Source organism: Bidens hawaiensis, unplaced genomic scaffold (assembly GCF_021521415.1).
Source record: "Bidens hawaiensis isolate Kalapana, Puna unplaced genomic scaffold, B.hawaiensis_p1.1 tig00011271_1, whole genome shotgun sequence".
Classification (NCBI taxonomy): Eukaryota; Viridiplantae; Streptophyta; class Magnoliopsida; order Asterales; family Asteraceae; genus Bidens; species Bidens hawaiensis.
This window is the reverse complement of record NW_027491878.1, coordinates 688,846-712,078: the sequence shown is the minus strand read 5'-3', so window position 1 is coordinate 712,078 and position 23,233 is coordinate 688,846. Positions and strand designations below refer to the sequence as shown.

At 34.7% G+C, this 23,233-nt stretch overlaps 3 protein-coding genes across 3 annotated transcripts; 1 reads left to right on the top strand and 2 right to left on the bottom strand.

The window, feature by feature from the left end:
- The first annotated feature begins 6,279 nt into the window (after positions 1–6,279).
- LOC143537672 (aquaporin PIP1-3) lies at positions 6,280–9,091 on the top strand. The gene is made up of 4 exons (XM_077031389.1): positions 6,280–6,664; positions 7,470–7,768; positions 8,602–8,742; positions 8,852–9,091. Exons 1-4 carry the CDS (start codon positions 6,337–6,339, stop codon positions 8,945–8,947), a joined length of 864 nt encoding a protein of 287 aa, XP_076887504.1. The 5' UTR covers positions 6,280–6,336; the 3' UTR covers positions 8,948–9,091.
- Positions 9,092–9,213: 122 nt separating this feature from the next.
- LOC143537671 (short-chain dehydrogenase TIC 32, chloroplastic-like) lies at positions 9,214–11,766 on the bottom strand. Its single transcript, XM_077031388.1, has 8 exons — positions 11,510–11,766; positions 10,676–10,907; positions 10,511–10,590; positions 10,232–10,385; positions 10,045–10,123; positions 9,831–9,915; positions 9,724–9,770; positions 9,214–9,650 (listed from the first exon to the last, which is right to left on the bottom strand). Exons 1-8 carry the CDS (start codon positions 11,616–11,618, stop codon positions 9,486–9,488), a joined length of 951 nt encoding a protein of 316 aa, XP_076887503.1. The 5' UTR covers positions 11,619–11,766; the 3' UTR covers positions 9,214–9,485.
- An 834-nt stretch (positions 11,767–12,600) lies between these two features.
- Positions 12,601–16,142, bottom strand: LOC143537669 (short-chain dehydrogenase TIC 32, chloroplastic-like). Its single transcript, XM_077031386.1, has 8 exons — positions 15,903–16,142; positions 14,013–14,244; positions 13,846–13,925; positions 13,575–13,728; positions 13,355–13,433; positions 13,173–13,257; positions 13,040–13,086; positions 12,601–12,951 (listed from the first exon to the last, which is right to left on the bottom strand). Exons 1-8 carry the CDS (start codon positions 16,096–16,098, stop codon positions 12,787–12,789), a joined length of 1,038 nt encoding a protein of 345 aa, XP_076887501.1. The 5' UTR covers positions 16,099–16,142; the 3' UTR covers positions 12,601–12,786.
- Between the last annotated feature and the right edge of the window lie 7,091 nt (positions 16,143–23,233).

The window sequence follows — 23,233 nt, the reverse complement described above, 5'->3', positions numbered from 1 at the left end:
TTAAATTTATTTCTGTCACATTCTCATTCTATAAAACAGGCGACCCGCAAATAATATTGTCAACATATCGAAAGTATGCGTGAAAGCATGTCTCATTTTGCACCAACTTAGTGAGTCATGTGTTGGTGTTACTTAGGAAGAAAACTCTCAATTAAGCCTCGGCTTTGTGTTTTGTTTTTTTTAACGTTAGCCGAATTAGCAAGAATACTGAAACAGACAGAATTTTTCTTGTGTATGTTTGTTAAGATAATGAACATCTAGCCCGTTTACTGAATCATTAACACCTTGGATTCATTTTATTTTTGTCTAGTAGTATAAACCTAGGTTATTTTGGGCTTGTTCATTTTGTTTTGGGCTAAAGGCCACAAAGGCTTATGTTGGCCTGGTTTGGTTTGTGTGATTGACTGATTGTGTCTTATGTGATAAGAATTGATTGAGAAGGCCATGTCTAGGGCACCCATGACGCTCACCGAAGGAACCCGCTGGAAATCCAACCGAATAACTCATAGCAAATCGCTGGTAACGGTCCAACCACCATTCATCGTTTATCCTAGGAACCCGTCCAACTCAAATCTCTCTCTCCTCTGCACACAAACACATCTCTCTCTCTCTCTCTCTCACTTTCTAGTTTCTTCATCTTCATCGGTAATAAGTAACCGAAATCCACTTTCCGGACGTGTAACCGAAAGATCAGCGATGCTTTTACCCCCCCCCCCCCCCCCCCAAACACCCCACAAACACACTATATGCATGGTAGTTAGGATTAAAATAAAATAAGTAAGCAAAGTGCTTGTGGTCTAGTAGCATTATATTACATTGTATAATCCGGGTCTAATGATGGATTTGATGATAAACCCATATTTTTTACAAGAAGAAGTCCATCATTGAACTTTATTATATTACTAGTGTGAGTCCCGTGTATTACATGGGGAATTGATGAAAATTATAAACTACAAACATTAACCACAATATAATTAAAAACACAATTATTATATATTGTTAATACAATTACAAGTTGTGTTAAATTACAAAATTACAAAGCAAACATTAAACAAAAATTTTACAAATAAGTAAAAATTTTCTTGTACACTACTTGTGGTTGTATTGGTCAATATACATTGTTTATTAAAAATCAAAATCTTTGGCTCATGTCTGTTTGTAACTCTTGGTAATGCCATATATAACTGTCCGTATAAAACACAGGTTCTTTCAAACATAAACCAACCCTAGACAATGATTGACCTTGGCTTTTGTTTCTGGCCATCGAAAAACATATTGCAAGGAAAATTGTCGTCTTTGAAATTTAAATGCTATAAATGTGTTGTCTGTTGGAGTCAATGGTGTTATGTGGATCAAAACTATATGTCCAATATTAGTTCCAAAATGATTTTTGCTTCAATAACACGAGTACCTAAATATATGATATGTAGTCTAGTATAGTTACACAACCATTCTTTCTAGTTAAGATTTATAAGTAGCATAATATAACCTAACTTTTAGTATAAGCTTGTGGTTTGTTAGTACATATATTCTTAGACCATTAATAATGTTTTTTTTGTTTAAGATATTTCATATTAATAGAATTTATGCTATTTTTTTTGCTATATTTATAACTGTTATAAGGGGAATTAAATACGGTGTTGTTAGTCGTGTAATCTGGGAAGATTAACTTGATTAAAAGACCTATTTTATTTTAATTAAAATCCCCTCCATATTTAAGGTCACAAAACGTAACTCTTTGAACGGAATCCTTGTTTGCAGAGATTTTCATCCAAAAATCCGTTTTGCAGGTCTTTTAAAACAAAGTTTTTGTCCTTTTATTTGATGACCTTGTTTTCCTTTTATATTATTTAAGTGAATACATTATATATAAACTCATTAAGTTAATATGCATACCTTAAAATCTAAAAGAAAATATAAAATAAATCAAATAATTGCAGCACTAATGTACGATTTATGAAGAAAAAAAAAGTTCTACATGCTTATCAAAATTGTGTGTGTGGTGTTGGGGTGGGGGGGGGGGGGGGGATTTTAGTTTGTTGTTTAAGTATTTCATCTAATCTCACTGAAAGTAATATAGAACTTTAGAGAAAAGTTACATTTGAATAGATTCGAATTTGAGAAGATAAAGAATTTCAATTTCTAAATTAAGATTTTCACAACAATGAAAAAGATTTAATTGAATAAGAGGTCTTTTGATCAAAACTACATAGTCCATGGAGTACTACCGAGTCACTGGAGGCGAAGGAACAGGTTCTTGTGGTGGCGGTTGGTGAGATTCTGGTGCCGGCAGTGGTGGCGGCGGCGTCGGTGGAGGGGGGAGATAGAAATTGAAGGAGTTTGATAGTTTTGGGATTTAAGGTTTGACTGGAATAAAAGAACGTATATTTGAATAAGACTAAACTGGATGAGTAATGACCCACGTGGGATTCATATTTTGAAAATGAGTTAAAAAGTATGAGAATGGCTAAGAGAGTGACAAATGACATAAAGTAGTAGTCATTTATTAGAATAGTATGATGATATGATATGATATAATCTTGAAATAAAAAAAACTAAAAGTTTATAGTTTACATTATCATAAAATTAAATCATTAATTGATTATTGAGCCATCAAGTCTGTTCACAGCACTAAAGCAATCATCAACTATAATGTATGTTTATTTAATATGCATATTCGATTGGATGAAAATGGGTTGAAATGGATAATTTCTTTTAAAAATTATTCAAATATGTTGTGATCCAAACAAGCATTATCAACTTTTTATTTAGTGGTAGAAAAAAATGTAATTTTAGTTGGAACATATTTTAAACAACTAGTATTTTATGATTTTTATGGCATAGTTTGAAACTTTATCACGACCTACTAAAAAGTTTTTTAACCTTTGAAGAATTATTAGTAGGTGTCACTTAAAAATGTTATTAAAAACGTCTTTAAGAAATACGTGTCACTCAAAAATGTTCTCTTTATTCACTACTAGAAAAATAGATGTTTTTCTACAACCGAATTGTAGGAAATTTGTTAGAAAAATCTAGTTTCTAACAGTTTTCCAACAAAAAAGTTGTTGAAAAAACACATGCTTGAAATCGTTTACAACCATTTTTCAACAACTTTTCTTACAGAATTGCTACAAAAATATGTAGTTGTAAACTTCCTACAACTTTTCTACAAAAACTATTTTGACTTATTTTTAGATGATATTGTAGTAAAGTTGGAGCTTATTTTTTTGTTGCAAATCTATTGAAACTATTTGTCATAGGAAATTTGTAGGAAATTTTGTTGGAAAATGGCTTGTTGTCTAGTAGTGATTCTTTGTCTCTTACATAATCCGTTCTTGAATAATTTTACTTAAAAACATCTATCCTACCACTCTTCATCACATCATCCGCATCTCATTCCTCTCTTCTCATGCGAGTTTAAAAATGATCAAAGAGTGAGCATCATAGATGCTATAATTTTTATAGCAATATTTATAGTTTACGTGAAAAATACGGTGTACTATTTTAGTCTTTTAGGCTTGTTGGTTTAAGAATCATGTTTAGGCTTCCTTTACTATTGAAGATTTGTTTAATAATATTATTGCTGTTTATAATAAAAAAAAACGTTTAAAAAATATGACAAAATATAACAAAAGAAAACCAATAAGTTAACTCAAATTTGTTGATTAGAACCTAACAAATGAAACTCACATTGAAACAATCAAACTAAACTAAAATTTCTTAACACTGATTAAACTTAATTTGATTATCGTGTTACATGGACATATCAAGTATATATACCCGGGCATAAATAAATGTTTGTTAATTGTTATATGTAACATCGGTATTATTTTTCTTTTGACATGTTATATATATATGAGTTGTAAATATCTAGCATTTAAAAATAAAACGTATATCTTCCAAATGTTTAATTATACCATTATCAATGTCCAATGTTTATGTTTCTTAATTTTAAGATGTATCAATGTTAACAATTTTATTTTTAAAAATCTATAAACAGTACATAAGTCAGCAGTTGGTGGTTTCTGCCACGTGTACCAGTATTGGGAAAGGGTGAAATGACGTGGAATTTGTGGATGTGCTAAATGGTAACCGTATATATTGTGGGGCGGTCGGTTGGACGGTGAGTTTTGTTTTGCTGCTTGCTGATGCATTGAACCCTAAAACTAAAATCAATGGGATTACTTTCTTTACATTATATGGATGCCACGTGTTGGAAGTTTAGTGGCTTGGACGGTTTGTGTCAGGTGTTTAGTTTAACGTTTTTCATTTTTAATGTTTTGTATTTAGTTATTTACAACTTGCTTCTTAAGTAGACACGCGCGTATTACAAAGTTGCACCTTCAAGTTTCAATGCATATGGGAGGTGATTAGCATATTATTCACAAAAGATTCTTTTATCATAATGTGGATTTTACGCACAATGTTTAGTTTTAAAACATGCAATGAAGCAAATATATATGAGTGTTAAGAAATTTAGTGCCCGGGTATATTTGATCGGCTTGTAATTATTAAGGTACTTGGCTTAAAATGATTCTAAAAGAAGCAAATAGGCTATCACTTGGTGTCTGGTGACTTAGTAAAAATTTAAATAATTAATTACTCTTACTGATATATAACATTTTAGTAATTTGTGATAATACATATTTGGCTCACAATAAGATCAAACAAATGAAAATAATAAGATAATAGACTGTTATAAGTTATAACTAATAAAATAAAATTTTTGAAAGTAAAAAATAGATTAAAGTAGTTCAAAAGGAAATTACTTTTTACTTTTAAAAGTTAATAGATATATTAAAAATACAAAATCTAAGTATTTAACTTAGAAAACTTTAACACTTTTTATCTCTAAAATCAAAATATATACTTCTCTAATTTTTTTAAACAGGTTAATGGGTCGGGTTCGGGTTAACCATTTTTTAAGGGATCGGGTTCAGTTTGACCTGTTTGAGAAAATGGGTTGTGTCAGCCGACCCAAAACCTATAACTTTTCATATCCGGTTTAGGTCGTGTTTCGAGTCGTGTCAGAGAAACTGCCTCCCTTATTTATATGTGGCTTGCAGAAAGAAAACAATACGAGACATGCGAATTCTCTTATTGTTGTTATTGTACTTTGTGGAGTTTTTGGGTCGGTATAAAAGTATGTTATTAAAAGAAATATATAATATGACCACATAAACTTAAGTGTTAAGGTCCCACACAAATGATTACAAAAGAAAAAGAAGTGGCTAAGTGGAATTGGTTGTATACCGGGATTCATGTGAAGATGATGGAACACCAGGATGGCATCTTCTTCCATGAGTTGTAATTTTAAACCACTCCAACTCATAAATCATGGAAACCAAATTTCTTAACACTACCAAGGTATTCATGGAGAATTAGTGTAACTTGTATTTTAGGAATGACAACATTTAAGTTATATCTATGTACAAATCTTTTACTTGGATAAAAATATACAAACACCTTAGCATCGATCACCGCTTGCTTCTATCATTAATTTCATCATTCAACATATGTTATAACGATCATTCACCTTAATATTTTTAATACAAATAAACTTTATTTAAAACAACAATTACTAAACAAAACAATATATAAATAGAGGATTAGTTAATTAAAACTTATCACTTATTATTTAGAAAAACATTACATAATGAAAAATTTTTAAAACTCAGTTTCCATTAAAAAATTTTGAGGACAACCTATTTACCAGTTTTATTAGGTTTGTTATCGTGGCCTCGTGGACTGCAAAATAAGCTTCAAAAGCTGATGTGGTATAGCTTTAAAGCCAGGCACACCGCACCGGGGTGGTAAGGGAGGGGCTTCAATGCATTACCGAGCGGTAATTATTAAAGAAAAGCTTCAACACATGGTGGAGCCCAAATGCTAAAGGGGCGGGGCTTTAAACCACAAGACAATGTTAAATAGGTGAGGTTTAACATAACACGATGTTTTAACTTGAGCTTTAAAACCTCTTCACAACAATCAGCCTTATAACCCGAAAATAAGTTTTTGGCGAGAAAATAAATTAACAGATATAAAAATAATCATATAAATAAAGTTTCTACACACTAAACAATTTATTTCACAAAAATATACAACTTTTGTAACAAACTTGTAATAAACATAATAAATGTTACCTTTGATAAGTAAACTTTGATCTAGATATCAATTTCTTTACCAACCCCACCAAACCCAAAGTTATTTTTAGAAGCTAAAATGATGACTTCTCACCTATAAAAACCACTTAAACTCCCTCCACTTCTCATCACAAGCTCACTACTCTGTGCAAGAGAGAGTAAACTTTTTCCAGAGAGAGAAAGGTAAGAAACAATGGAGGGTAAGGAAGAAGATGTTAGGCTTGGAGCCAACAAGTTCACTGAGAGACAACCCATTGGCACATCAGCTCAAACTGACAAAGATTACAAAGAACCACCACCAGCACCTTTGTTTGAGCCTGGTGAACTGTCTTCATGGTCTTTCTATAGAGCTGGGATAGCTGAGTTCATAGCCACTTTCTTGTTCTTGTACATCACTGTGTTGACTGTCATGGGTGTGGTCAAGTCTCCTACCAAATGTGGGACTGTTGGTATTCAAGGTATTGCTTGGGCTTTTGGGGGTATGATCTTTGCACTTGTCTACTGTACTGCTGGTATCTCAGGTATGCTATTATTCTCTACAAAACTCTTGTTTTCTTTTATGCTTTATAACTGTTAATTTGGTCAAGTTAAGTGTTTTTTATATGATTTTTAATTTTGATCTAATTGTATGCATTGCCAAATTGATATTAAAGGGAAACCCTCTTGTGTTTTTGAGTTAATATGGTTTCAGTTTCAGTAAAAATAAGAAAAGTGTGTTTCAAGATTAAGTTTCTTGAATTTTACACTTGGTCTCAAGAAAATGTTGCTTTCCCTTCCAGTTTTGTTACTGTATTGTTATGTTTCATGCTATATTCCCTCAAACATATATTCCCTTCCTGTTAATGTTAAACTTTAATTTCCTCTTATATTCCCTCAAACATATGTTTTTAGAGCCGAGGGTCTCCCTAGAAGCCACCTCTCTATCCCATCTGGATAGACGTACGGTGTGCCTACATCCCACCCAGACCCTACTTATAGCTTGCTATTGGTGGGATCCCACTGGGTATGGTTGATTGATTTTTGATTGATATGTTTCATGCTAACCCTGGTTTAATAGAACATAATCTTGCTTGATATGATATGGGTTATTGTTGTTTTGGGTAAAAAAAGACTGTTGTACAAAATTAAAAGTTTCATTTTCTTGAATCATACACTTAATATTAAATAAAATGTTATCTTCAACTTTTGTTCTTTGGGTTTCATCATTGATTCATTTTTCTATAATAACACATTAGATTGGTTACAATTTGCTTTAAGTTGATATGGGTTGTTTTTATTTTGTGTAAATATTAATCTTTATATGTTAATCATGTTAATTCAAAACAGGAGGACACATTAACCCAGCTGTGACTTTTGGTTTATTGCTGGCAAGAAAGCTATCTTTGACCAGGGCAGTGTTCTACATGGTTATGCAGACCCTTGGAGCCATCTGTGGTGCGGGTGTGGTCAAGGGTTTCATGGGCAAGAACCAGTTCAACACTCTGGGCGGTGGTGCCAATTCTGTAGCCCATGGTTACACCAAGGGTAGTGGGCTAGGTGCTGAGATCGTTGGTACTTTTGTCCTCGTTTACACTGTTTTTTCGGCCACCGATGCCAAAAGAAGTGCCAGAGACTCACATGTTCCGGTATGTACACTCTTTACATTACAACATCATAAGTGTATCCATTGTTGATATTTTATCTTGTGCATATCCACATCACTTTTATAAAATTAAGTAATTTTAACTTACAACACTACACCATATGGGAAATTTTGCATTTTTGGGTCTCATTTGATTTTTTGGTTGATGTTGAAAGACTTTAGCTTTTGTTAATGCGCATATGAACTACTAATAAAGAATCTCGAGTTTCTTGGTGACCAATTTATGATAATGGATATCACAAGTCTCTTGCTTAAAGATTAATCTAACTTTATTAAGTATTCTTAAGTTACACTTCTTATTGACAAAAGTTTCATACACCCCTCTTTTTAATTGTTGCACTCTGTGTCACATTAGTAATATTCCATGCTTTTCATACTAGAAGACATAAAAACCCTGATGAAAATATAAAAGGGACCACAATAGATTTCCACTTATTCTCTGGATAATGACCAGACTACCCTTTGTGTTGTTTTTTTCTTGTGAGGAGAATCTTGGAAAGTTTGGCTAGTAACTTTATGCCTCTACATTCATTTTTTTTTTCTTTTTCTTTTGGCATTTATGTTAGTGATGATGATGTACACATGTTAAGTGCATTCTCTTTATGTTTTCTAGTGCACTAGTGCTTTTCATGGTCATACTCATGAATGTTCTAGATAGCTTTAAGAGGAAGGTTATATTTGTCAATTCACCATAAAACTTATAGATCATTAGACAAAACAACCAATCTGGCCTGAAACTATGCAGGCCCATATCAGGCCCAATAGGCATTTGTTTACAACTTGTAGTTTTACATCTAATGTGCAACTGTTTTGCAGATTTTGGCCCCACTCCCAATCGGGTTCGCGGTGTTCTTGGTTCACTTAGCCACCATCCCCATCACTGGAACCGGTATCAACCCTGCAAGAAGTCTTGGAGCCGCAATCATCTACAACAAGGACCATGCATGGAACGACCACGTAAGTCGTCAACATTCTAAAAAACATCAAGATTACATTTTGAATAAAAAGCTGTACATTTAAGATGAATGTAGCAAACGGGCTAACATGCATTTTATGAATTTTGCAGTGGATTTTCTGGGTTGGTCCGTTCATTGGAGCCGCACTTGCTGCTGTGTACCATCAAATTGTCATCAGGGCTATCCCCTTCAAGAGCAGGTCCTAAATATGAGATGGTGTGTGTGTAATTATGGTCCTAAAATGGATGCTATTTATATTTAAGCTCTTTGTGTTTGTTTATAAACTTGTTATGATTTGAAGTTATAATATGGAATCTTCGGCGTTATGGTTCATGTTTCATGATATTAAACCGTTTTTGTTGATCAGTTTCGTGATTAAATGAATATTGAAACGAAACACGAACTCTTCTTTAAGATGAATGTATTAATCGAAGATTTCAAATACTCCAAGTATATAAATCGATGTCTATATATTCTCCGCATAAGCTAAACGGCTAGTGAGAACCATGAAGAACATACTCAGAAGTACAAGTAAAGTAAACACAGTCTATTCTTTAAAATCTTATTTTTATATACATGCATGTTCAAACACAACATTACATATATATACACACCACACTCCCCTGGTTCTATAAAAAACACACAAAAACAGCACTCAAACATCATTCACAGAACACAAACCGAAAAGAGAATTGAAACCATGGACTATATTACAGAGGAAACACCATATTATACTTGTCTGGTTCACTTTGACTTGGTCAACTCCATACTGAATTCCCATAGTTTCTTTGCCAACTCGGCATCTTTGGCGTAAGCAGTTGGTTCCGCCACGTTATTGTCAGCAAAATACTCGCCACTAACTCCGTTCACCTGTGGGTTTAATGCCAAATAGCATGTGGTTGAAGCTCCCTGAAACCAATATCAAGTAACACTTGTCATTTATCACTTACATCTTGTGGGAAAAGATGCAAAAAGAACAAACCTGTGGGATAGTCTTTTGAAAGTACTTAAACAATCCATATATGAAAACTGTAAAAGAAGAAAAATATTAGTTTTTTGACTAACCCAAATGGAAAGATCTGTAATTACCTGACATAAAGCTCGAGTGACGTGAAAGACTGGTAGGAATGACTCCAGGATGCAGCACATTGACAGTTATGTCCGCCCCTTCTTCCTGTACTCAACAATGAACATGCAGTTTATAACAACACGACTTAGCAACGACCCGTATATTGACAATAACGTGTCTTATTTAAGTACATGGTAATTATGTGCTTGTTATATTAACGATCCTAATAATTACCTTGAGGCGCCTGGCTAGCTCCTTAGCGTGTAGAATACTAGCAAGCTTTGCTTGCCCATAAGCATTGGAACTATTGTAGCTGAAACGTTGACGGTATAGCGAACACTTAGATTAAACATTTCATGAATCTGGTCTTCATTTGCCCATTAGAAAACATGCTAAATGAATGGACTTAATTGATACGTACCTTTGTTCATCATTTAGCTTGTCGAACCGAATCCCTCCTTTGTAAGTCGTCCTATGAAGTAGTGATGAAGTTAAAATAATCCTCCCTTCACGACCGCAGTTTCTAGCTGTAACTTTCATTGTATCCAACAACAGATTCGTCAAATGGAAGTGTCCTAAATTTTAAGTAAACACGACTTCAGTTATGAATATATTTTCCTAGTAGAAACAAAAGTGTGACATACTGACATATGAAACAGAACATACACAAAATGCATAAATACATTGGTCGAAGACGTACCAAGATAGTTAGTTGCAAACTGACTCTCAATTCCGTCTTTAGAAAGGGAAAATGGAGACATCATCACCCCTGCATTACAACTACAAACGACAAAATCAGTCGATTCGACTAGTGCACTTCAAATTAAATATATACACGGTTAATGACAACTGTGTTGCATTTTACATGAGGATATTGAGGGGTAGACCCATGGAAATGTACTCATTCGCAAAGTTTCTGACGGATTCCAACGAACTCACATCAATCTTCATAACATCAATCCTAGCACCGGGGATACCCTTTATTATGTCTTCCTTGCATTTGGCAGCGGCTTCCAGGTTCCTGGCCCCCATAACTACATGTACACCGCGCAAAGCTAGTACACGTGCGGTTTCTAGGCCAATACCACTTGTAGGTCCTGAAAACAACAAACCCTTTTAGATGATAAAAAATAAAAGATACAAAAGCACAACAAGTTCATAATATTTATAGCCTATAGCTAGGCATAAATATTTATGGATATTGGGCTTAACCCCACAAATGACAAACCCCTCTAGAGTTAAATCCAGTAGACAGTATGGTCCTTTCAGAAGTAAATAAGTCAAAACTTCAACAACGTTTGAGCATTTATTAGATGATATCCAATAGGCAATAGTTATAGAACATATATATTAATTTGGTCTAAAACAGGGTTTAATAACAAAATGTCAAAATAAGCAAATTATGTGAACCAGGTTTTAGTTTTTAATTTATAAAACTTCACTATATAAAACTTTACTGCCCATCATGACAGAGCCTATAATATTACATGAGTCAAGTTTCAATATTTCAAGAAATCACAACAATATTCATCAGCCACTAGATGAAAAAAATCCTCAAACAAAGCACAAAAGCAAGATTCTTTTCAAAGTTCATGCTTACTTATGCTCTAAAGGACGGTTAACGAAAGTCCCAGTTGAATTCTCAAAGCAAAACGACCTACAAATCGCGGAAACTTTGAATATGAAGAGAGAAACAAACCTGTAATGATGGCAGTTAAACCATGACCATCAATTCCTTTTGTAACATCTTCAGCAGTGTTTTTGGCTGAGAACCCTGATTCTCCTTTGCATGCAATTAGCCAAGTCATGCTTTCAAGAATTAGATACACCAACAACGGATGGTTTTCGGGTTTTTATAGTAGTTTGCTTGATTAAGGTTGTGTTACAAGTTATGCCAAGGGTTATATACACTCTAAGAATCTGGAGTTGAATATTTGTCTCTTTTCTTAATTAAACTCACAATATTTATACAAATGAACAGTGGATTTGAATCGTTGATAATAAAACACAAAATTTTAGAAATGGAGATAGAGATCATATATATTGTGATTAAATTATTCTATTATAAAATTTAATCTATACAATTTTAAACTTAAGTTTATTTTTTATCCAAAACTAATTCGGTTAACTTTACAAAATTGATCCACAAGGAGTGATGAATTGTGAAATACGAATAGATTCATACTAATAATGCACCTTTGATAATTATAAAAAATAGATAATTACAAAAAAAGATTCTTAACTTCAATTCTAGCTATTTGTTAATAAACTAATATATATAGAAATCTCAGTGGTTGTTTGATATATGTATTTTACTTAAAAGTAACTTTAATTTTTTGTATTAAGAATATAACAATCATACAAATTTAAAAAAAGTTATTATATAGAATTTATTCAAAAAACGAATGTTCTAGACCAAAGGAGTAGTACTCTAATGGTACTCTTGTGAATTTCTTTACGGGAAGTCGCTTGTTTGAACTCGTTCGTGACAGAATGTCTTGTAAGCCAGAGATTTTACCATAGTAGGCCTTCGGGCAATGAGGTGCTTCATATTCTTGGATATGATCAGAACTCTGGGTTGTAAAATTCTATACCAAATCCATGGTCACCACATCATAGAAGTATTTATAAATGATGACTGTGATAGTGGCCCAACAAATAGGCGATCTGCTACCGGGTATTGTGTTCTAGTTGGGCACACTTGTGTCATGAAAAAGCAATGAGTGTGTTATATGTCGCCTAAGTAATTGCGATGTAAGTATATAACACAAATATACAGAAGGTTCCTCTAATTTCATCCTTTGTAACATAACATATAACCCATACATGCACATTACACCACAACCACTAGTGTTTGAAAAAATCATGCAAAAACAGCACTCAGTAAACAATCATAATCCCATACAAACTAAAATGACAAAAGAATATAGAACATGAACTATATTACAAAGGAAACATCAAATTAAACTCATCCTTTCATTTTGACTTGGTCAGCTCCATACTGAATTCCCATAGTTTCTTTGCCAACTCAGCATCTCTGGCCAAATTGGATGGTTTTGCCACATTATTATCGGCAAAATACTCGCCGCTAACTCCTTTCACCTTTGGGTTTAATGCCAAATAGCATGTGGTTGAAGCTCCCTGAAACCAAAATCAAGTAACAATAATCAATTATCACTTGCATTTTAAACATGAAATTAATAGGAAAAAAGATGCGAAAGTTACAGACCTGTGGGATATTCTTTTGAAAGTGTTGGAACAGTCCATATAAGCAAACTATGCCAAGAAAGTAGAAAGATAAGCTTAACATCATGTGAAAAACATTACATTTCTTGAATCCAACCAGAAAGATTAATTATTACCTGCCATAAAGCTCGAGTGACGTGAAAGTTTAGTTGGAATGACTCCTGGATGCAACACATTGACAGTTATGTTTGCCCCTTCTTCCTGTACTCAATGACGAAGATGCAATTTGTCACAACACAATTTAGCAATGACCGTATAATGACATTAATGCGTTTGATTATCAATCCTAATAGTTTACCTTGAGGCGCCTTGCTAGCTCCTTAGCGTGTAGAATATTAGCAAGCTTTGATTGCCCATAAGCATAGGAAGCATTGTAGCTGAAAATAATATGTGTATTAGGTGAATTCTAGTGCCATAAATGTTATCATATAATGAAAATGCTCATTAAGATTTGAATGTTTTATGTTAGTCATATTGTAATATGTAATAAAGATAATATGCTGCAAGAATGAACTTACCATTGTTCATCGTTTAGTTTGTCGAATATGATTCCTTCTTTGTAAGTCATGCTATGAAGCATTGATGAAACTATAACAATTCTCCCTTCTTGACCGCAGTTTTTAGCAGTAGACTTCATCGTATCCAACAATAGGTTCGTCAAATGAAAGTGTCCTGAGTTATAAGAAGTAAACATGATTTCCGTTATGAAAACCTTTTCCAAGTAGAAAAAACTGTGACATATGAAATAGAGCATACACAATGCAATAAAAGATGTGTCAAAAGACATACCAAGATGATTAGTTGCAAATTGACTCTCAACTCCATCTTTAGAAAGGGAAAATGGACACATCATCACCCCTGCGTTACAACTACAAACGGCAAAATCAATCAGTTAGACTTGTGCAATGACAATCAAACTTCAGATACGACTTATAAAAAAGTGTAATGTATCTTACATGAGGATGTTGAGGGGTAGACCCTTGGAAATGTACTCATTTGCAAACTTTGTGACAGATGCCAGCGAACTTACATCAAGCTCCATAACATCAATGGTAGCACTGGGGCAACCCTTTATTATGTCTTCTTTGCATTTTGTAGCGGATTCCACATTCCTGGCTGCCATAACTACATGTACACCGCGCAAACATAACACACGCGCGGTTTCTAGGCCAATACCACTTGTAGGTCCTGAAAACAACAAACATTTTACATGATGAAAAGTAGAAGATATAAAAGCATACAAATTCATAAGCCTAACTTTTTTTGTTTATAGGCATAACTACTTAGGTTGTTGGAATGATTGGGAAGCCAATGCAATTAAGCAAAGCATAGGTTATTCCCACACCATATAGGTTATTTGGACACTATATGCGCCTATACAGCTCGTATAGGGGCTATACGAGCCGTATAGGTGCAAAATTTTGTTCTTTTTGTGATGGAGAGTGTCATGTGTTTGAAGCCCATACGGCTCGTATAGGGGCTATACGACCCATATAGGGGGTGGTGTTTGAATATAATGACCCGTTAGCAACCTCAATGTTTTAATATCGATCAGTTGAAGAGTTCACCATTTCAATTGGGACCATCCGGTGTAATGTCAAATCATATGGAACTTAGTATATATATGCATGCTTTTGAGTTAAAATCTTTTATCCGGTTTACCAAAAACCAATTAATCAAGATTATCAATAGATCTAGCGTTTGAACCCGACTTTCACTTGATTAGTAGAGCATTGGTGAGGTCTTGACAGGTCCTCATGGTCATTAGAAAAATGGACAATAATACCCTTTGATGTATGGTCTTTATGAAGAAAATAAATCAACTAACATAGTTTGAGCATTTATTAGATGATATCCCAATATAAATGCAACACATTAAATTGGTTCAATATCAAACTAAGCAAATTATATGTGGACCACGAAATTGTTTTTGATGTATAAAACTTTATTGCCTTGAACAAAACGAATGATTGTGTTTTCAGGCTTAAATACAACTACTTGTTAGTCACCGGGCCCATCATGACAAAGCCTACCCCACACAGCCACACTTTCTAATTTGGTGTTACATTTCTGTTCTTATCGTAATGAATAATAATTTCAGTATTTTCTATACAAAAAAAAAACAAGTGAGAATAACAATTTTTGAAATGTACAGCCGCCTCAATTTTATTTTTTTCTGTACCTAAAATGCATAATAAAATTAAAGCTCTTTTCAAAAGAAAAGTGGTTCTAATACTTTGACTCCCATGCATGTCATCTATGTGTATAATTATAGAGCAAAAACTCTATCATCAAACAATCTCAAACTAAAATTACCTAAATATTGTTGGGTTCGTACTTCGTAGGCCTGTTTTTTAGGGCCGGTTTATTAGTTGAAGTCAAAATAGGAGACAGTTGAGGGGCAGCCGGCTAAGTCCAACCCGATTTAGATTTCTTATTTAATAAATAATAAGTTACAAACTCCAGTTTTGCTTTATCTCACTTTATATACATGTAATCGATGTCACTTAATAAGGATAACTAGTTGCCACTTGTGCATGTGGACCAAACCACGTTATATCCTCATATTCATTATTTCTTTTCGCTTGTGTTCGGTTCGTGCGTGTGTGTGCGCGCAAATCCTAAGACATATAATTTGTTATTTTTTTAGAATTTGGCTTTAGAAAAATGGGAGCATAAAGCCCGGTAACTAGATCTCTTGATGGTTATAGTGAAAAAGTTGATAAAGCTAACCGACTAATGATAATGATAAAATGTCAATAACAAACTATCCTAGTATTCAAACCGGATATAGAATAATAAACAATAAACGAAATTCAAAAGCCAGATGAATTCTCGAAGCAAACCTGTAATAATCGCGGTTAAGCCATGGCCATCAACTCCCTTTGTAACATCTTCAGCAGTGTTTCTGGCTGAGAAACCTGATTCTCCTTTGAATCCAAATAGCCAAACCATGTTTTCAATAATTAGAGAGACAAAAGACAGCAAAATTGGATGCTTGTAAGGTTTTTTTGTAGTAGTTTGATTAAGGTTGTGAGACATGTAATGCCAACAAGGCAGGAGTTATATACACTCACAGAATCTGGATGTACAGGTGTGTAAGGGGTAATTCCGTAAATAAACAACATTTTGAACATATGACAACAAGAATGTGCTGTTGAAGTTGCCAAATATGACTTCCATAGGCTTAGTTTGAAATGTGAACCGAAGATTCTACATATGTTGACCTTCATTATATATTCTACTCTTTTATTTAACGTGTCAGAAATCATATAAATTATTGCCTTAGAATTTTATTTTTAAGATTATTAACTCTGATAGATTATTTTACACAAGTTGTCTTAAAGGTTTAGATGTTTATCAACTCAGTTCTTAGCAATGTTTTCATAACTGAACCGGACGGCTTATCGGTTCACCAGTTTAACCGGTCGGACCGGACGAACAACTTGGTAAAAAATAACGGGTCGAGCTGGAAAATTTTCAGAAAAATAATAATATTGTTTTCACTTAAAACCGGTCCGACCGGCCGAACCGGTTCAGACCAGCCGGTTCGCTGGGAGCCAAGCGAACAATATAAAACCGGACCGGTCGGTGGACCGGTTCGGTCTCAACAACACTGATTCTTAGTGAATTCAAAAACGCGGTTACCGAATTAGAAGGAAAAAAAATGAACGTTAATAAGACGCTAGAAATTACAAACACAACAAACAAGGTTGAAAAGAGAAATTGTATCAGTTTTTCCAACATATATAACAATTTAAGTGATGACTTATTTTTTATTAATAAAACCAATAACTTTATATCTTCCACTATATATTCTGAGCTGTGATGAGTGGCTTTGTTCTGAAAAATAGCATTATTTTTTATTTCCTCCAAACAAATCACCAAAATTGTCATGATGATACCATAGAGAACTTTCTTTCGCCTATAAGGCTGAGGGGTGTGGGGGGCGCGAGAGGGGGCGTGAGTGGGGGCGTCAGCCAATAATATTTTGACGTGTGGCAGAGAGAGAAACTTGATAAGATGGGTGTTGGTAGTGGTGATAGCGCCCCGGGCCATGGTGTGGAGGGGCGCGAGAGGGGGCGCGAGCGGTTTATTTTTTTATTTTTTTATAAATGTATTAAAAAAACGTATTATTAAAAAAACAAGAAATTATTTAAAAAAACACACATTAATTAAAAAAACACATTAATATATAAAAAAAAATTAAAGTACTAAAGAAAAACATTATTCTTATTATTCGGCTTCGTCTTCTTCGATCAACCTCTTCCGGATACGTTCCTTTTGTTTTTCCATCAGCATTTGGTCGACCGGATTTAGGTGGCTGAAGTCTCTTGCAAGGAAGTCCAAATCTCTCATTCTTTTTTTTTCCTTTTTGTCAATAGAGACCACCTCCATGGTTTTGTTGAATTTATTGAGGGATTCAACAAGATCGTTGATGTTTACGGCTTCCCCCTCAGCCGGTTTTTTCCCCCTGGCGTCCCTTCCCAATGGCCGCCTCCTCGGCGGTGAAGACGTTTCCTCCCCCGCAACGTTTAGGTCGAATCCAACCCGGCAATCCGACCCGGCGGAAGTGCTGTACGCTCCAGACGAACTAGTTTTAGTCCGTTTCGGCCCTACTTCCGCATCAAGGTCCGGCGCCACCAGCTCAACCCACTTGGAACACCTTCTCAACCTCTCCCACACCTTTACATCGTCCCACGTCTTCACCGTCCCATACCTCCGCAGGCACTCCTGCCTCCACTCTTCGACAGTGAAATTATAAACCGCCAAATCGTCACTGCCACTTGGCCTCATACGACCGGCGTTCCTGTTGAACAGATTAGTAAACAAGCCGACAAATTTTCTGATTTCGGTCCACCGACCCGAAATCATATCAGCGTTCCGCTCTGTACTCCCAACGAGCGAATAGAACGTCCCCCTAACCTTTGTCCAAAAGACTTTGCTCTTTTGGTAGTCGGCTGCAAAATGCATAAATAAATTTGTAAGTCATTTAACTTTTTTATTTAACTTTTTTATTAAAAATCATTTTTAAAAACGTTAAAACAATTACCGCAACGCCGATCCTCAGAAGTGACTATCCAAGCCCGACACAGGGCTTCCTTCTCATCCGATGACCACGGAGTGATTTTCCGTTTCGTCCTTCCGGTCGAAGCCGAACCCGACCCGTCCGTTGCAATTTGTTTTTTCCGGTGGACGCGTCTTCTTTGTCCCGCAGCTTCACCTTCTGGTTCTTGTGTCTCCGGAACTACAAAGTTAGGAGACGGTTGTATGTTGGATGGTTGAAAGCCGGATGGTTGTTGCGACCCCGAATAAAACATCGCTTGGTCCGGTGCCGACCATAAATCGTCGTAACTGTAATCTGATTCTAGGTTTGGGTACCAATTTCCAGCCATGTTTTTAAAAAAAGGTTTGGAAGATGGGGTGATTTTGGGTTTTGGGTGTGGTATGTGATATTGGTATGTGATATTGGTGTTGGTTTGGGTTTGATATAGGTTAATAGAGAGAAAAGATTGTATGTTATATTGTTGTGGGTTTGTGTTGGATATAGGTGAAATATATAGAGAAATTTGTATGGAAAATTTTTTTTTTTTTTAATAAAAAACGAGCCCAAACGGCTATATTCACGCAAACCAAGAAACCTTCACGCCATTCTCAGCCGCTAGCCCATCCGCGCCTGCCTCTTTTTCCGCCTCAAGTATGAGGGTCGGCCCTTCATGATCACCACGGTGGAACTGACCTCGCCAGGCCGTTGGACACATAGCCCATCCAACATGCGTACAATCGATGCAACCTAGCATCCCAGGAAAACCATGTTTTTCTGCGTGCACCTCATATATGCGTTGGATGTCATACGTTGTAGGTTTACGCAGATATCTCCGAGCGTAAGTCGATATGACTCCTACGTACAATATATATTAAAAAATGTAATAAATATTTAATAAAAAGTAAAATTAATGTTTTTTACCTTGGCAGAAAAAATGAAGGGATTCACGTGCAACCCTTTTCGACATCTGTAAATACTCATCCAAAGCGTCCGACGAGATGCCGTACGCTAGTTGACGGATAGCAGCCGTGCATTTTTGAAGAGGGGTAAAACCGGGAAGACCCCTAGCATCCTCCCTTTGTTGGAAAAAGGGATACCGTGCCTCTAAATCACTCGCTATACGCGTGAACAATTGCCTGCTCATTCGAAAACGAGTTCGAAAATCCGACTCCGCGTATACCGGTTGAGGGCTAAAATAATGCCTCATCAAAGTATCGTTAGCACCCGATCGATCACGATCACGAGGTGGTGCTCTAACCCTCGGGAGTCGGGGTTGATGGGCTTGATTTTGCAAGAGATTTACCACGGCTGCGGTCAAAACTCCCCCTACATGAAGAAGCAAATCATCCTCTTCGGAGGAGTCGAAATCAGACGAGTACGACGACATTATTTTTAAAAAAAAAATGGGACGATGGGTTGTTTGGAGATTGAAGTTGTGTTTGATATGGTAAAAATGGGTTGATTTAGGGGTATTATATAGGATTTTGTAAAGGTTTTTTTTAAAAAGTTTGAAAGAAATGGGTAATATATAGGAAGTGTTGTATAAAGAAATGGGTAAGTTTGGTGTTTTTTGAAGTTGTGTTAAAGTGTTGTATAAAATGGGTAATATATAGGAGTAGAAAATTTTTTTTTTTTAAAAAATTAACAGCCAACGGCTAATTTTAAGCTTTCAACGGCTCTTTTCACCATTCCCCATGCCCCAAACGCCACACATGTCCCGCGAACCTCCTGGCGCCTGCCTCTTTTTCTGCGCTCGCGCCCCTCTCGCGCCTCGATGGTGTGGTGCTCGCGCCCCGGGGCGCGATCGCCTGTCCTCTTGCGCCCTTTCTCACGCTCCACACCCCTCAGCCTAACTTTTTTAAGACTATCAGGTATGAATGTTTCTTTGCCTCTAAGTTTACAGTGCCACGTCAGCGACACATCACACCCCAATCCGCTCAACTCTTTTTTCACAATACCAAAGAAATGGTCACCAATTTATCACTTTCATTCTCTTTTTAATAAAATAATAATTTTATACATTTAAGATATTCAAAAAAAATGTAACATAAATACTACATATAAAATATTAAATAAAAATGAAAATCGTTAATAATTTTAAAATTATATTATTAAAAATATTATAATACACTTAAAATATTAAATAAAAAAGCATTGTATAAATTAAAAAAAACAATAATACTAAAAACATAAACATACTAATATATACAATTTAGTAAGATATTATGTGCAAATGGTTTTCCACAAAAGTCCAAAACCAACCTACGTCTTCGTCTTCCCAAAATCGCCCATCACCGCTATCAGTTAGTCACCACCAGCCCTCCACGACCACAACATAGTCTCACAAATATTGAAAATTAAAATGGTATTTTTTTTTTGAAAACTGAAGTGAAGCGGGGTTTTGAGCGGTGATTTTTCCACGGATTTCCTGCCGCTGGGTGACGCCGACAACGCCGAGGTGGTGACTACCGCCGACACCACTTGCCATGTCATCAATTCAGCGGTAAACAAGCATCCACACCCATCAGCCTAAATTAAGTAATACTCACTCCGTCCAATTTTAAGTGTCCTAATTTGAATTTTCAAGTCTTTCTTGTTTAACTTTGACCGACAATATTTTTGTTTGTGTTATATAATACTTGGTGTAAAATATATGAATGGATTGGGTTTTAAATGTATTTTACATTGATATAATTTTCATCAAGTATTATATAACACAAACAAAAATATTGCTGGTCAAAGTTAAACAAAAAAACTTGAAAATTCAAATTAAGACATTTAAAATGAGACGAAGGAAGTACTTATTATGGTCCATGTGCAAACCTGTTTTCTTTTAATATATTCCATTTTGTTAGTTAAAAAAATACTTGTTATGGTCATTTATTATATATAGGGCATTAATGCGAGCAATTAACATTAACTAATCTTGCACATGTAAATCTTCCATTTCACATAATGGAAACGCGTCCTCTTCACTATAACAATAATGTATTATTTTAATATATTAAACTAATCTTGCACATTCAATTTTTTCAATAAAAAACTTTAATAAAATATAGATTTTTAGATTTATTATTTTCTTAAGGTCTTTTTCTATGCGATATTTTTCATATTATTAACCTTATCTTGGGCATTTAATTTCATTTTCAGTAACTGATTAAAAAACAGATTTATGTTTTTTCTTAAGGTCTTTTTCTAAATCTTTTTAAAAATATTGTAAAGATTTAAAAATAAGTTTTGATTTTATTTCTCTTTCTTTTATTTTTCCTATTTTTTATACTTTCTCTTTATTTTTTTTATGTTCGTATGCATTTGTTTCTTTTAATTTAAGAAACTAAGAAAAAAAAGTAACAATTATTATTATTTTAAAACAAAAAAAAAGTATATAAGAAATTAGACAAAAAAAACTTATAAACAGATTTAAAAAGTAAAATGATTTTTAACGTTTAAGTCGTTTTTTTAACGATTACATGCACTATGAGAACGCTCTCTGCTCTAATCACAAACAATTCAACAAATATTAAAACATAAATATGGACAAACAAAATTTTCTTAAGTTTACAAAAAATCACTATATTTTCTCTCTCCATCCTATAATTTACATTCACGACCACTCAAAACTCACTTTATAATTTACATACTCTCATCACATAAATTTAGGGAATGTGATGTAAATGCTCTTATCACCCTAATAAAATATTCTTAGTTAAAAATCATATATATATGCCTTGAATGGATACTATTTAGGTTAGATAAACAATTAAATGGATGTTATTAGATGGCTTCAAAAGTGAAAATGGTTATAAAACAACTGAAGTGTAGTTGTAGTTAGATCATTCATAGATTATCAGTTATCCCCACTATGAGGCTTTTACAAACTCTAAACTTGTTGCGTAAGATAAGATTAGTTGACATAATTACCCCTTTATGTCATTAATGACATAAGAGAGAGAATATTAGAAAGATATTTCTAGAGAAGCCGACGTTTGAAAGTCCAAGAGCAATGCATCAATTCTTATTTAGTTGGTACAAAAGCAAACATTATTTTGTTAGTGACGTCATATGTGAGAACTTTCCGCAATGTATCTGTCCTCAGTCATTATATATCTATACATTATCTATACCGGATCTTCTTCTATCGTAAATATTTCATACATTACACGATGACAGACCAGGAATTACTTTTTTATGGGGCTATATCAGAACTTAACACTAATTTTAAGGGGGCGATCGGAATTTTAATATACAAATAACACTAAAAATTTTTTAAGGTGGGAACCTGCCCCCCTACCAAACACATAGGTCCACCTCTGACATTACATTAGTACGAAGGTGTCAGATTTGCTATCGAAGAATACACTAAGAGACATACTAGTCGTATAGGGTTACACCACTCATATAAACGCATATTTTTATGTCGTCCAAGATTTCTGAATCAATATGTCACTACTTTGACACAACATTCTATTTATTAGTTGACAAAATACAAGATTTCACTGCTACTTATTTGACACGACAATATTCCTCCAAACTAACTGTTAGGTAGTGTTTGGTAAGCATGAATATGAAGGGGAATGAAATAAATCAATGTTATGAGATGAAAAAAGGGGTATTTGGTTGGTCAATGTAGTGGAATCAACCATTACGCAAGAAATCTCATTCTATCAAAACCATTCATTCCCAACTTTTTTATTCTTTTTTCGTTCCATCCTCCCTCACCATACTCACTAGATAACACCACCTCACAACTACCACCATCACCACCAGACCACCACCTGACTGTCGTTGCCAGTCTGCCACCACTTTCACCGCCGCCACATGACCAACACCACCATTTCCGCCCCCACAACCACCACAACTTGGCTGCAAGCGTTGTCGCTGCCACCACCATCAACGAATCACCTGCCATCATAACCACCACCACTGTTGTCACCCAATCTGTCACACCTCGACCAAAGGCGGCGGAACATGCCGTACAACGGATTGCTCAAGAATACAAGACATTATTAAAGTGACAATATTTAAACAACTCTTTCATTTCATTTAATCATCAAAAGTAACACAACTCGCTCATACAAAATAACACAAAATATAAGTATTTAATTGTTCTGTAAGGCCCCGTCACCGGTA

Bases quoted from the DNA above. Each gene is read 5' to 3' on its own strand.
- LOC143537672 (XM_077031389.1), top strand. From the start codon at position 6,337: ATGGAGGGTAAGGAAGAAGATGTTAGGCTTGGAGCCAACAAGTTCACT. The intron at 7,769-8,601 runs GTATGTACACTC...ACTGTTTTGCAG, and splicing joins CCAGAGACTCACATGTTCCG to ATTTTGGCCCCACTCCCAAT. The intron at 8,743-8,851 runs GTAAGTCGTCAA...TGAATTTTGCAG, and splicing joins ACCATGCATGGAACGACCAC to TGGATTTTCTGGGTTGGTCC.
- LOC143537671 (XM_077031388.1), bottom strand. From the start codon at position 11,618: ATGACTTGGCTAATTGCATGCAAAGGAGAATCAGGGTTCTCAGCCAAA. The intron at 9,771-9,830 runs GTAATTACAGAT...CTTCTTTTACAG, and splicing joins TCACTCGAGCTTTATGTCAG to TTTTCATATATGGATTGTTT. The intron at 9,651-9,723 runs GTTTGTTCTTTT...TATTGGTTTCAG, and splicing joins TTCAAAAGACTATCCCACAG to GGAGCTTCAACCACATGCTA.
- LOC143537669 (XM_077031386.1), bottom strand. From the start codon at position 16,098: ATGTCTCACAACCTTAATCAAACTACTACAAAAAAACCTTACAAGCAT. The intron at 13,258-13,354 runs GTAAACTATTAG...CATTGAGTACAG, and splicing joins AGCTAGCAAGGCGCCTCAAG to GAAGAAGGGGCAAACATAAC. The intron at 13,087-13,172 runs GTAATAATTAAT...TTCTTGGCATAG, and splicing joins TCACTCGAGCTTTATGGCAG to TTTGCTTATATGGACTGTTC.